The sequence below is a fragment of the Pseudoliparis swirei genome, chromosome 7, assembly GCF_029220125.1.
Source record: "Pseudoliparis swirei isolate HS2019 ecotype Mariana Trench chromosome 7, NWPU_hadal_v1, whole genome shotgun sequence".
Classification (NCBI taxonomy): Eukaryota; Metazoa; Chordata; class Actinopteri; order Perciformes; family Liparidae; genus Pseudoliparis; species Pseudoliparis swirei.
In genome coordinates, this window is record NC_079394.1 from 18,217,294 (window position 1) to 18,231,942 (window position 14,649).

The 14,649-nt window shown below is 41.0% G+C and overlaps 1 protein-coding gene across 1 annotated transcript; it reads left to right on the forward strand.

Moving 5' to 3' along the window:
- The first annotated feature begins 23 nt into the window (after window positions 1-23).
- atp6v0a2b (ATPase H+ transporting V0 subunit a2b) lies at window positions 24-11,743 on the forward strand. Its single transcript, XM_056420090.1, has 20 exons — window positions 24-968; window positions 1,590-1,668; window positions 1,986-2,083; window positions 2,362-2,499; window positions 2,631-2,728; window positions 3,165-3,291; window positions 4,288-4,370; window positions 4,479-4,572; window positions 5,203-5,415; window positions 5,819-5,969; window positions 6,260-6,399; window positions 6,488-6,645; window positions 6,774-6,864; window positions 8,549-8,667; window positions 8,764-8,974; window positions 9,176-9,295; window positions 9,484-9,603; window positions 9,709-9,826; window positions 10,075-10,246; window positions 10,349-11,743. The coding sequence occupies exons 1-20, from the start codon at window positions 852-854 to the stop codon at window positions 10,449-10,451; spliced, it is 2,550 nt and encodes an 849-aa protein (XP_056276065.1). The 5' UTR covers window positions 24-851; the 3' UTR covers window positions 10,452-11,743.
- Window positions 11,744-14,649: the final 2,906 nt, after the last annotated feature.

Here is a 14,649-nt window from a genome sequence, read left to right on the forward strand (position 1 = left end):
TTGAATTACCTACTATGTAATCCAACTGAATTGTGCTATTAGTTCGAAGAATTGTTCCAAAAGATTAAGATGTATCTCATTTGTCTTAATTCCTTATTCTCCCTAATTTCAAATAGTCCAGACGTGTTTTACAGACCTTTTGGTTAATTTGTTTCAACAGTACACTGGACCATGACAACTTTTTATGTAATGTGATTCATCCTCTACAGACTGGTAGGCATATTTAATTATGACGGTCTACTTCTGAAAATCAATATATCAATCCAAGAACAGTATATAAAGATAATAAAATGTGCACCGCATCCGTTTACGCCTTCAGACTCCATTGAGGGCTGATAGGACAAATATCGGAATGTGTAGTGCGCAGACTCCAGAGGGCGGCGGTGATTGGTCAAAGGGACACACACTGCTGTGGAAGTTGATTGTGTTCAACAGTTAGACAAGTGACGTGGAGTACTATGACGAGCGAACATCTGCGACATACTTCACAAACTATCAGACGAGTCGTGCCTACATGGTTGAATATGTTATATGTATCTTAATACCGGTTGAGTAAATATTTCATATTCAACATAGACGAAACAAGTTTTTGGTCCAGGAGTTAAAGACATAGAGCTCACCGGCGCCGGCTAAGTTAGCCTGTTAGCTAGCAGGAGCAGCCTCCGCGGTGTCGGTTACGCATCTCCAGTCGGCGTTATGCAAGTCAAGGATCAGAATGGTTAACGCACGAACGAGGACTTGACTAATCGCCCTTGACGTGTAACAATTGACAGAAACCGCATGAGTCAGCCTGCTACCATTAGCCCGCGAGCTCCCCGTTAGCTCGGAGGTGAAACACCCGAGCTGTCAACATGAGCTCTCTGCTCCGCGGGGAGGAGATGTGCCTGGCCCAACTGTTCCTACAGTCCGGATCAGCCTACGACTGCATCAGTGAACTCGGAGAACTGGGGCTCGTGGAGTTCAGAGATGTAAGTCCCGTAAAATACCTTAATAAAGAAAATGTATTTTGTAATCTCCTTAAACAAAGTAAGGTCTCACTTTGAAACTGCTCACTGTGTAAACATTGAGAACTCGTTTCCTCGCTGTGTCACTCAATTATTCTTCATATAAAAGCAGATGTTGCCATTTATTCTTGTAACGTACAGAAGGAAGTCATAGCTATCTTATTTACAGCCGGAATGATTATTTCAGAAAAAATTATCTGATTCAAGCATCTTCTTAAATATTCTGGTTTATCTACTCCTGTGACAGTAACGGCATATCTTTGAGTTGTGGACAAAACGAGGCATGTGAACAAGATGCCATTGACCAAACCACTTGTCAATGAACCAAGAACATTTGATAGTAAACCAGTAATTGATTAATGAAGAAAATAATCAACAAAGACAATAATCCTTAGTTGCAGTCCGAATCGTATTGATCTTAGCTGTAAAATAAAATGCTGCCGTAAATAGGCCGGTGACTTACTGTATGATTATGATTAGACCTGCAGGTATGTGTGCGTTTCCCACAATTTCAATGATGAGGAAATGAGGAGGATTGGTAATCATGCATTGTTTGACTTGAATTGTTTCTTGAACCTGTTTCAGCTCAATCCCAGTGTTAACTCATTCCAGCGGAAACATGTCAATGAGATTAAAAAATGTGAAGTGATGGAGAGGATCCTTGGTAAGGATATTTTAATCTTTGATATACAGTTTGCCAGTAAGGTGTCTATTCATTGAGTTGTAGTCCAGGCAGGAAATCAAATAGTTTTTCCACAGACGGGAATAAGATAAAGTTGTGATAGGACTGAAGAAGGAAAGCCGCAGTATAAAGTACAGCCACGTGATGAGAAATGTCAGCTGGTTTTAGAATAATGACATGCCAGCCATAATTAACTAAACTAACTAAATTATTATATTAGGAGAAGAGAATAACCCAGTGTCAGACTTAGTTTTTGAGCCAGTCTTTCTTAGCCATGTATTTGTATTTATTTTGAACAGGATACCTTCTGAGGGAAGTCAAGAGAGCCGACATTTCACTGCCAGATGGAGACGTGAACCCATTGGCTCCTTTACCAAAGCATGTCATGGTTATAATGGTTAGTTACTTGCTCATATAGCATCATTTATATTTATTTGTTGTATTTTACATGTTTATTGGAGTTTTCCTGTAGAGCTTTTAAATGAGTGTTGAGTTAATGCCACTGCAACTAAAATAATGTCGTGGAGAACTGTCTCTGTGTGGAACACTGAATCTTACTTTGTTCTGCGCTTTATAAAATAGGTAGATTTCATCCACAATGTATTTCCAAACCGTATACTTTATTATAATTACTATGATTGCTCTAATGCCCATTCTCACTGTGTCTGTTCTCAGGAGCAGTTGCAGAGGCTAGAAGTAGAGCTAGGAGAGGTCACCAGGAACAAAGAGAAGCTGCAGAGGAATCTGCTGGAGCTGACCGAGTACACACACATGCTGCGCATCAGCCGCAACTTTGTACAGAAAACATCGGAGGTGAGTATGTCCTTCTGAAATGTAGCTGGATTCTTCACCCACATTTCCATCTTGTTTATCACAATATGGGAATTATTACTTGTTTTTAAATGTTCTTCTTTACCCTCCTGGTATCTTGTCTTTACTTTTAGCAAGAGCCCCTTCAAGTGCAGTATGAGGAATTGCCCTTTCTTGAAAAAGACACAACGATGGACTACAGCAGCATGCAGAGGCTTGGAGCCAGACTTGGGTGAGGGTCGATATTATACTGGTAATATCAGCGTTCCGTTTAAATCTGTGTTAGATTTATTTTACAGTTGAGAGTAAGCACTAGGTCTGTCACAAGGAAGCTGATGCTGCACATTTAAAGACAGTTTAACCTGGGGCAAGTAGCAGACAGCTTGTATTTGTTCACTTTAACACGCGGTGACATCAGTCATGTAAGATTACTCAATGTCATAGCAAAGCTGCAGCCCCTGTGACATGAGCACGTCAGTAAAGATGTTGACACTTCCAAATGCCCACCATCTTCGTCATTCCTATCTCTGAAATGTACTTACCCAGATAACCATTGGAGCCGTCTCATTATTGTGATATTGTACGTTCCATGTTAAATTTAAGGTGCATGTGTCAGAGTTGGCACATATGTGAGGCTGTTTGTGAATGCCCTTCTCATTCTTTTGCAGTTTCATTTCTGGGCTTATTAAGAGGACAAAAATTGAGGCCTTTGAGCGAATGCTTTGGAGAGTATGTAAAGGCTTCACCATCCTCAGCTTTGCTGAACTCGAGGAGTATTTGGAAGATCCTGATACGGTAGGTTTTTTTAAAGCTAACTTAGCCCACAATTTGTGGCTGGGCTGGATATTGTCTTTTAACATCCTTTGGGGTCTTTGCAGCTCTTCACTCATATCACTGATGCTCGGTAGACGGGTAACAATGATGTTGTAGAGGTTTTTATTCACCTGATGTAGAGCCCTCCTGTCCTGGGTCGTGCATGTCTCACACCTGTTTATAATGTTTCCAGTCTGGTTGCTCCTCTAATGAAGGTACGGGATGTTTGCCATCTTAAGTTTCCTTAAGAAATACAGCCACAACAGCTGCAACAGTGACACTAGTATCTTCTTCAGAATATATTAAAATATAATCAAGGAAGGCAGAAGAAAACATTGCATGAAGTACATATTATGTGGCTCACTTTTTATGTTGGGTTCTTCATCTCTAGATGCAAGGTTTTCAATTTACAACAATAACAAACCTAATTTAATTAATAATACACATTTTGTATCATCCAAGAACTGCTATTAAGGACCGATTGCACCTTAACTTCTGTACCTGCCCTAGGCATGTACCAATCCAACTTTTTCAGTCTGATACCAACACTTGAGCCGTGGGAATCGGCTGATACGCTCTGACACTGAAAAGGCGTTTTTCAGCCTGACAATTTGGGAGAAAATGTAAAAGAACATTTATATTTCAAGTACATTTGACTCCCTTGTGCTGACCATGCCTTTCTTTTGCTGCGATTGTTTTCAGAGATGCGAAAGCCTCTATGGGGTCATTTAAAAACTGCCTGCCTATAGCTTTGTATATTACAGAGAACCCCTAGTGTGAAAACGGCACAGGCGGCATGCATTTGACAGCGGTAACAATATCAGTACTATAAAATAGTATTGCAAAAATGTACACAGTTTAAGTTGCAATTGGTTTGTCCATCACTGGAAAACCTACTTTATGTCCAAATTGCCAATTCCTTTTTAATTATTGATTGGGCATCTGGATCTTATCATCAATATACAACACTCTCTGCAGGGTGAGCCGACCAAAAGTGTGGTGTTCCTGATCTCTTACTGGGGAGACCAAATTGGTCAGAAAGTCAAGAAGATCTGTGACTGGTAATTATTCCACAATACCTTGACTCGTGGTTGGGCTTGTCCCTGTTTTTCAATCATTTGTTTGTTTGTTTATAGCTGTTGGGAATAACGTACTTTCTCCCCCCATAGCTACCACTGTCACTTGTACCCCTATCCCAGTAGCAATGAGGAGAGGAACGATGTTGTGGAGGGACTAAGAACTCGCATTCAGGACCTGCACACAGTATGTCTATTGTCTAGTATCCAATTATGTAGACATTTAATTATTGGCAGGAAAAGGCTTGCTATCATCTCAGTTAACAGATAAACTAGTTAATTTTCCTGGAAATGGGGTTTTGGAGAAAGGAAAACAACATTTTCCACAACAAAATTCCAGAAACTTTAGTTTTCAGTGAATTACAGTACAACTATTTTGGAATCATTTGAACCGGTCTAGTAAGGTTAAAACAAATTATTCTAAAATAAAATGGCTGATATAATTTCCAAAAGATTAACCCAAATGTCTGGGCTGTTATAGGGTCAATTAAGAGAATAATCGAGTGGCTTTCATCCACTGTGACTGGAACATAGAATTTCTCTCACCCCCTGTAGCACATGATCAACATGAGACTTCAGCTGAAAGTTTAGCGCTCTCTTTTCTTTTTTCAACCCCTCCCTGATCCTGATTTCCTCTGTTCTTTGTCACACACAACGCATTCACAAATGCTGTACATTCTAAAATGTACATGTTTATTTATTATTATTATTATGAATGTCCCGGTTTCTAAACTTGTGGTTTTCTTTTGAAAGTTTGAGTATTTCTTTTATATGATGCAACGCAGTCCGAGTCCTGTCCATCTCTAACCTTGTGTAGGTACTTCATCGGACAGAGGATTACCTGAAGCAGGTCTTGATGAAGGCCTCAGAATCTGTCTACACCTGGGTCGTCCAGGTCAAGAAGATGAAGGCCATCTACTATATATTGAATCTGTGTAGTTTTGATGTTACCAACAAGTGTCTGATCGCGGAGGTGTGGTGTCCTGTCGATGACATCCCCAACCTGCGGAGAGCCCTAGAAGAAGGATCGGTGAGGAAACCCTTTCACTGAGCCCCTCTATTTGTTTTTACTTTGGCTTCACTACAGACTTCTTCTGTGTATAAAACCAGGGTAGTTGCTTTTATGATAACAATATTTCACCTCATGAATCAAGTGCTCAATGAGGCATTGCTTTTATTTTCCCCTCTTGAGTTTAACTAAAGGGCAGCGTCCTGAAGGGCCACTGCTCATTCTGTATTGGGGATATACAAAAAAGAATTCTAACGATTACTTCATGCCAAAACTGTTGGACCACAAAGAGTCATTGTAACCTTTTGTTTTGTTATTTTATTAATCTCCATGTGTGTCTACTTCTTGAAGTGCTAATAAAATGGTTTCAATACATTATGATGTAGTTATGGCAACATGCTGACATTTTGATTTGATATTTCAGAGAAAAAGCGGCGCGACCGTTCCCTCCTTTGTCAACCGGATCCCCACCAATGACACTCCACCCACCCTGATAAGAACGAACAAATTCACCTCTGGCTTCCAGAACATTGTGGATGCTTATGGAGTTTGCAATTACAGGGAGGTTAACCCTGGTGAGTGGGATCCTTTGGTTTCTGTGAATTAATTTAGTTGAAAGATAAAACGGCTACAACAGGAATGTGTTTCAGCTTTTGAAGAAAAACTGAAAACTTAAGATCCCTTTTTATGGTGATTTTATAATACTCCCTCATGTCAATTAACCGCTCTTTTGTTGGTTTTGGGTTGAGTTAATGCTAAATTCTGATATCTTGTTTTCTTTACCATTCAATATTTTATTTTGTTACACTTTATAAAATATGTTCACAAGTTCACGAATCTCAATATTTCTTTCCCCTATTTGCAGCTCCTTTCACAGTCATCACTTTCCCCTTTCTGTTTGCTGTGATGTTTGGGGATCTGGGTCATGGCGTGATAATGGCTCTGTTTGCTCTCTGGATGGTGCTGTATGAAAACAACCGCAAACTTAAAAACACCAGGAATGAAGTGAGCGACTCCTCCAAAGCAAGTTTTTACCTAATTCTCATTTGTGTCATAAAATGTGTTAAGTGAGTGATTTGATGTATATTTGCAGATCTGGAACACGTTCTTTGAGGGGCGTTACATCATCCTGATGATGGGCCTGTTCTCCATCTACACTGGCCTCATATACAATGACTGTTTTTCAAAGTCCCTCAACATCTTTGGCTCCGGATGGAATGTGACGGCCATGTTCAGAGCCGGGGCGTGGACGTGAGTACTTCATGAAGAAGGGTTCTTCTGAACAGCCTAATATGTTTGAAGATATAAAGATACGTTGGTGATTGTGCATTGGTTTCAAGATGACCTACATTTAAAACTGTTTTTGTGTGTCCTGTAAGGAATGCTGATATCAGTGGGAACCGTTTTCTCACTCTGGATCCAAATGTTACGGGAGTTTTCAAAGGACCGTATCCTCTGGGGATTGACCCGGTGAGTAGAGAATGTTGGCGACTATTCATATTAAAAGACATGGTTTGTTATATAATAATTATCATTGTGGTGGTTTCAAAGAGCACTCATCATATTCAGGCTCCCAGTAAAAATGTCACCAGGACTTTCACAGGTAGAGTTGGGTAGATTTCTGTTTTTGCTGGTGTTCAATTTTAAACTGGTTTCATGTTATGTAAACCTTCTGATCTGGCATTTGGCTTATGACAATAATGCAAGAATAATCTAACGATCTAATTTTTGTTTCTATAAAGACTAATGGAGCCATTCGTGTCTGACAGGCCGTGCACAATTTACTACAAAGTAGAGGCCAGAAAGTTGGAGATTAAATTTGGACGTAGGAGTGGTGCATGTTTGTTTACTAGAAGCTTGTATGTGTTGATTTAAGTGATGAAACGAGACATACCAGAGTAAGTCCCAAAGAAAACTAAGGCCGTGTCCACACTACTAAATTTCTGTTTGAAAACGCACATCTTTTGCTACGTCTGCACTGAGTGTCCACCCTACGCCAGAGCTTAGAGTACCAAAAACATAGGAACTTGGAAAAGCTATTTGAGGAGGATAAGTTTGAAAACTCCAAGGTTACATCTACCGTGGACGAGAGTAAGCGCAGAAGTTTAGAAACGATGACGTAGGCACCTGCGCTCGCTACTTGATTGCAGTCACAATATGTCCTATCGATGGTCATGGAGAACGACCTCAATCTGGAGGAATACATCAACAAAAATATAATTTATCAGAAAATGCGTTGATTATGTGGTGATCACAAAGACAATATCATCGTTCCCAAACTAGAAAGCCTGGATGAAATGAGAGGTGAGAGCCCTCTCCAGAGCCCACACAAGCTGCCTTAAGATCAACACCAAAGACTGGCTACAAAAGCAGGAGTGCAACCATCAGCAGCGAGGTCACGTTACCGGATGAGCTGACCACCTTTCATGCTTGTTTGTTCTCCTCAATAAAGAGTCAGCTGTCAGGTCTGCCGCTGCCAGTATCCACAGCGGATCTGAAAAATCCCTGTTGAGAGTGAATGTTAGTGAAGTTGCTGAGTCTGATAACATCCCAGGTCATGTAGTAACCAGCGACCTGATCCTCACTGACACATTCAGCACGTCACTCTCACAGGAGAGTGTTCTCACGTGTGAGTGACGTGCCATCCTCATACGTGCTTTGAGGAACAGCCCACAGATGCACTGCCCTCCACTCGGCTCTCACTCATCTTAAAAGCAACAACACCGACATCTGAATGTTGTTTGTTGATTTCAGCTCAAGATTCAATACAATCTAATCTCGCCCATGAAACTGTTTTGTAACCTTAACATCTGGGCTCGAGTGTCTGCAGCTGGTTATTAGACCTTATCACAAACCAACACACAGGCAGTTCAACCCTGGTGTTGAACAGCATGAGCCCCCCAGGGCTGTGTGCTCCGCCGCCTCCTGTCCACGTCAAACACACGACCGCAACCCGACATGAAGAGAACTTTGCTGTGATGTTTGCAGATGACACGACTCATTAGCTAGATTACAAACGACAATGAGACGTCCTATAGTTAAGAATTCAACAAACATACAAAGTGGGACTCAGAAGAAAACTCCTGCTCAACTGTGTCAAAACCAAAGAGCTGATTGTACTAATTGTATAATTTCTCATCTTTCCTTTGCACAGATTTGGAATTTGGCATCCAACCGCCTCACATTTCTGAACTCCTATAAGATGAAGATGTCCGTGATATTGGGCGTCATACACATGAGCTTCGGGGTCATCCTCAGCACGTATAATCACTTGTAAGTACTCATTTGTAGATGAGCTTGTAATTGCCTGAGGCTTTGATCGTACAGTTTTGAATCGTCTGCTTTATTTGTATATCCCAAAAAAAACAGGCACTTTAGGAAGAAGCACAACCTGTACTTGGTATTTCTCCCCGAGCTTCTGTTCCTGCTGTGCCTGTTTGGCTACCTGGTGTTCATGATCGTCTACAAGTGGCTGGTCTTCACTGCTAAGGACTCCAGACACGCGCCAAGCATCCTCATCCACTTCATAAACATGTTCTTGATGCAGGGGGATGCAGTGCAGCCCCTATATCCAGGACAGGTGAGAAGCTCATGCAAAGGACTCAGTAGGTAGAGTGGGTCATCCTTTTGTCAAAGGTTGGTGGTTTGACCTCAATTGACGATTGAAATCAACTTGTGTCCTTATTGGTACTACACAGATTACGTTTAACACATAAATGCACTTCAGATGTCACTGAGATGGACCCTAACAATGCATGCAATGGTGTCTTGATTCTTCCAGACGGGCCTGCAGGTATTTCTGGTGGTCATTGCGCTGCTCTCCGTGCCTGTCTTACTCCTGGGGAAACCCCTCTACCTGTATTGGCTAAGCAATGGAAGCCACCGCCTAGGAATGTACAGGGTGAGGATTTGAACCGTTTGTCTGTGAATGTTTGCATACGGAGTGAAAGATGTTTCCAAGTATTGGTTGCCTGATATCGGACCGAATTGTCGACTTGTTGCACTGTTTTGGTGGAGTGGGGTTCAGAGTTCTGGACATGTTTTACTCCGTCTGTAACACAAATGTGGGTTGTTTGTCTCTGTTCTCAGGGATATGAGCGTGTACGGCGTAACAGTGAAGAGGAGCTCTGCCTGATGAGGGCTAACGACATTGAGGACGGCAGCAGTCACAGTGACCTCTCCTCTAGTGGGGAGGGCCAGGCGGAGCAGGTCAGCGCAGCAAAACAACTATCCATTAATATTAAACTTCCAGCAACCATTGTTATACTTCACTGGTTTCCGACTGAGATTGTGAGTTTTATTGTGTTGTGGTAGTTTGACTTTGCAGATGAGTTCCTGCATCAGGCCATTCACACGATAGAGTATTGCCTGGGTTGCGTCTCCAACACGGCCTCTTACCTCAGGCTGTGGGCTCTGAGCCTGGCACATGCCCGTGAGTATGAACAAGTATTTTGTCCCTCCTACAAACCTACACAAGCCCACAGTGAACACATAGTGTCCCAAATTAGTGATAATTGAAGTAGTTATCGATAGTTTTTTTCCCCCAGCAGAGGGGGAGATGTTGTACGCATGGGGACACAGTTCACACTGCAATCTGCCCGTGTTTCTTTTGTGAATATGAATTCCTATTCCAAGTTCCCGAAATAATATGTGCACATGTTCTTTTCTGTGCTCTCTCAGAGCTGTCGGAGGTGCTGTGGGCCATGGTGATGCGATTAGGACTACGAATGGACACCAGACTCGGGGTTTTATTCCTGGTGCCTGTGTTTGGCCTGTTTGCCGTTCTTACTGTTGCCATCCTCCTGGTGATGGAGGGTCTGTCTGCATTCCTTCATGCTCTCCGGCTGCACTGGTAAGATAACAACCTCAAAAGTACCTTTTGTCGTTGATGAGGCCAAAGTGCTCCGAATTCTCTCTGCTTTATATTCATAGCAGCTGCTTGTTTCTTCCTCAGGGTGGAGTTTCAGAATAAATTCTACAGTGGGACTGGAGTGAAGTTATGCCCCTTTTCCTTCTCTCTCTTGCCCTCCAGCTTTGATCAAGATGGCTTACTGTGAAGGCACTATCTGATCAGTGTTGGGTGTTAAACCGAGCCAAAAAGCCTGTGCTCATAAAGACACGTCCTAGAGAAGTCATAAGGAGATTATGATTTCTCTTGTCATCTTTTTATATATTGTTATGTTAAGAGATTCCACAGTTGGCTTCACAAACTTGACTGGACTAAAACACACTTCCTTCTCAACAGTTTAAGCAATGCAGACAAGAGTGTACTGTTGCCAAATGTGGTCTTATAGCAGATGTATGTAACGCAGGGTATTTTGTACCTGGATCAATTTGTACTTGTGCAGGTTGAAATGTGAGGTTCCAAGTTAAAATGTCCCCCAGCTCCCGAAAACCTTACATGTTCTACTGAGGCATTATCGATGATCGTTGTTGATGTCGATTGTATTGAAAACCACATCCGCCAAACTCAAAATAATGAAGTCAAAGAAACATGATTTTAATATGAGATACGTTAATGGGCGTCCCTAAGATTTGACGACTTGGCCATTATTTACACAAGGATAAATATATTGCTGGGTTTAGTCTTCTCACAGGATTTGCGTATTAAACATCCACCTTTTCCTTTTTAAGAAAAAACTAATCGTATTTCCTGGCAGATGTGGTTTTCATATGGGTGGTGGGTCACCTTTCAGTTATATAGCTCTTTCTCAACTTTGTGCCTTACAGAAGTTCAACCAAATGACAATGTAGCGTGTGGTTTTTCAGTTTCCCTCTGTAACCAAAACAGTGCAGAGGTTCTAGTATTGAATAGTGCTCGGGCAGGTTTGTGATGAGATGTATATACTTTTACAGAATTATTTTTTAATTTATTATATTTTTAAATGTATAAAAATTAAAAATTAAAGTTAACGGGGATATGATTTTTACTTGTATGCATTCACACTGTTGCCGCCATCTGTCCCTTACTGGCCAATTTAACATTCCACTCTTTGGTTGTCTCACCTCTGCTGGAAAGAGCCCTTATTTTGAAATATTATTTATTTAATACAGTGGACAGGCTGTACTAAATCTTATTAGGAGAACATTGAATGATGTACTCATATCAGGAATTAGTAGTATTTGCTAATTTAATTACGATATTAGTATTGTATGGAATTGGTATTGGGACTTTTGCCAAGGGAAGGATACTTAATTGTCGTCATTGCAAAATTTAGAATATTCACTGTCAACACAATTTACTTGTGTTAAATCAATTGTGGCTAATGTTTGATGAGCAATTATTTGCCTGTGTAATAACTTGCCTGTGTAATAACATTAAAATGTTGAAGGGGTATTATCATTTCTACTCATGCAGCCCTAATTGGTCATTCATTTTAATATGAAGAATCATCTTTTTCATTGACACACTCCGTTTAAATTTTTTTGCGAATCATCCTCATGTCAGTAATAAATTATATTTCTTTGAGTAGTTTCTTTTCTCCATTAAAGCCCAAAACAGCATTCCTTATGGTACCTGTTTTCGAGAAGATCCATGGCACAGAACCGCGTCGTGTGTTCCCTGGAGGCTGTTTGATGTTCTCAGCCTCTGCCCGCAGTGTGAAGAGGCCGCACCCGATATGTAGATGAGAGCAAATAAAGTTACTTTGAAATACCTCATTGCTAAAATTAAAAACGATAAATTAAAGGTTGAGGTTACGTGGTTCAGATGTCGACGTAAAACTCACTGGCGTGACGTCATTCAGATCGTAGTCGCGTTTTGCTTACGTTAGTAATTGAAAATAGACACAAAGCTGTAGGAACACATGCAATTATTTATTTCTTTAGTTTTGACTTCGGTAAAGTCGAAGCGTGTTCATGTGGTTTGGTCCTCCTTGGCTGAATGCATGCGCGCTCCCGTGGCCACATGGTGTCTGTGCTTGCCTTCCAGTCTGCACACTGGGAACCAAGTTACCCTGCGAGCATTGAGCGCGGAACGTTTGCTGGTTACCATGGTAACGTCAAACAGCTAAACTAAACTGCAGCAAAGTAACTTCGTATTAGTTGTGAAAGCTGCTGGAAACCGCGTTGTGATGTTGACACCGTTTGAAATTACAGGATAATTAGAAAGTAATTTAATAATTTGAATTCTCATGATGTTAACTAATTGAAAAACATGGTCCACGACGACGTCCGGGTGGAGTGGATCCAACAGTGCGTGTCTGCCGGCTTCAACCTGCCGGAAGAGTCCCACTGTGTGGAGGAACTGTTGGGTCGGGGAGACGGAGAGGAGGAAGATAAAATCACCCGCTATTTGAACGTGGTCTCTGAGGAAGACTCGCCATTATGTCTTCTGTTTTTCAAAACTATCAGAGAGGAGGAAATTGAAGTAGAAATTCCGGTTGGTAAGTAGTTCGTGTTGCCATTAAGTAACCTAGATAAAGTTGGCAACGATGTGACGTAAAGGTAAACCTTGTTTTGTGCCAGGTACGCTTCTTATATATATATATATATATATATATTAGGGCTGTCAATCGATTTTTAAAAAATTAACTAATTCATCGCACATTTTGAAATTCATTAATCGCGATTAAAAGTTGTTTCTTCTTCTTTTTAAAGACACAACTTCCCACAGAGCTGTGTTTTCAAAGAGGCTCCTACCTATAAAGTGCCAGCGAGGTATTTAATATTGTGGATGATAAATTGTTTCTTCAGTGAAACATCCAGATTAGTAAAAAAATATATATATATTTGAGACCCCATTGGTCCTGTCATCTTTATCATTGAACAGCAGCAGAACCAGTGGCCTTGGTAACTGACTGACATTCAAAAATGTCACGTTCACCCTCTGGAGGCTGGGCTCATGTTCTCCATTTTACAAAAAATGTAAATTCACCTTTTAAAGGCGTTTTCATATGACACATACCCACGTGTTATACATCAAACATTCCAGAACAATCTCAGCTCTATTCAATGAGGCTCAGTTGTCCTCGCGCGGTGTTCTCTGACTGACAGGCTGCTAATAAGCCTCACCTGTGGTGGGAAGTCCTTTATGATTTACTGAGTGTTCATTGGTTTTTTTTTTCGCAAAATGTTGACAAACAAAACGGATTGACAAATCACGTTGAAGGTTTCGTGTGACGAGTTCTTTCCGCGCCGCGTCACCCGACACGTCGCCCCTCCGTTCCTCTGTGTATCAGAGGGGAGACGGGAGGAAGGAGGAGCAGGAGGAAACCCGACTGATTAATCCATGAGTTAAACTGATTTCTGCTCCTTATTTTCGAGGAGAAATAATTGTTTTAAAAACGGAAACAGTGTCAAACAGCTTGAAACTCAGAGGAGTGTAAAAACTTCTACGAACAGCGGAAGTAAATAAAGTTGCGTTAATTGCGTTAAAATATTTTAGTGCGTTAACGCGGCCAAATTAATCGCATAGATTAACGCGTTAACGCTGACAGCCCTAATATATATATATGTATATATATATGTGTATATAATATATATAGTATAATATATATGTTATATATATTATACTATATATATATAATCTTTTTTTTTTACTGACTGCTCAAGTAAAAACAAAATTTAAAAACTCCATAGACCCTTTAACTATATTGAGGATACCTGAGAGGCACATACAGAGGCTAGCTCATGTGTGGACAATAGGACAGCGTTGATATAACACTACATCTATAATCACAGAAAGAGAGAGAGATGGAGACTCTCTGGATCCTGACAAGGAGCCCGGGACACAAAGTGAAGCAGAGATGACCTCAGCCTCTGAGGAGGCAAATGAACAAAGTCCCAGCCACGTGAGATCACATTTTAATTCCAAACCCCTTTTGTAGATTGCTTTCACATTGTGGATGTGTTTTAAATCATTTATTTGTGTATTGTTGAAGGAGAGGGGAACATGTCAGTCATTTGTGGTTGTGTGGTTTCAGAGTTTGGAGCTTCAAGTGGTCTATCGCATTGAGCTTCATGTGGCAGTCAACAAATACCCAGAGAGATTTTTGAATTCCACTGTGTTCTACTTTCTCAGGAACACAAAGGGTGAGAAGACGGATCAGTATTATGACAAAGTATGCCAAAGCCTCTATTGTACATAAAAGGATATGAACCAAGATATTGTCACTTTTGTTTCAAATAGAGACCGTTGTTGAACCAATGGACATGAATGAAGCCAGCAAGCTGATGCCCAGGCTGTTTGACATCGGTATGCATAATGGACCGCCCCCTTTTGTGCTGCAGAACCAACTTGTCAATGTAAGTCAA

Coding starts and splice junctions, on each gene's coding strand:
- atp6v0a2b (XM_056420090.1), top strand. CDS start 852: ATGAGCTCTCTGCTCCGCGGGGAGGAGATGTGCCTGGCCCAACTGTTC. Junction 2,500..2,630: donor TTGTACAGAAAACATCGGAG/GTGAGTATGTCC, acceptor CTTTACTTTTAG/CAAGAGCCCCTTCAAGTGCA. Junction 6,865..8,548: donor ATCCTCTGGGGATTGACCCG/GTGAGTAGAGAA, acceptor TCCTTTGCACAG/ATTTGGAATTTGGCATCCAA.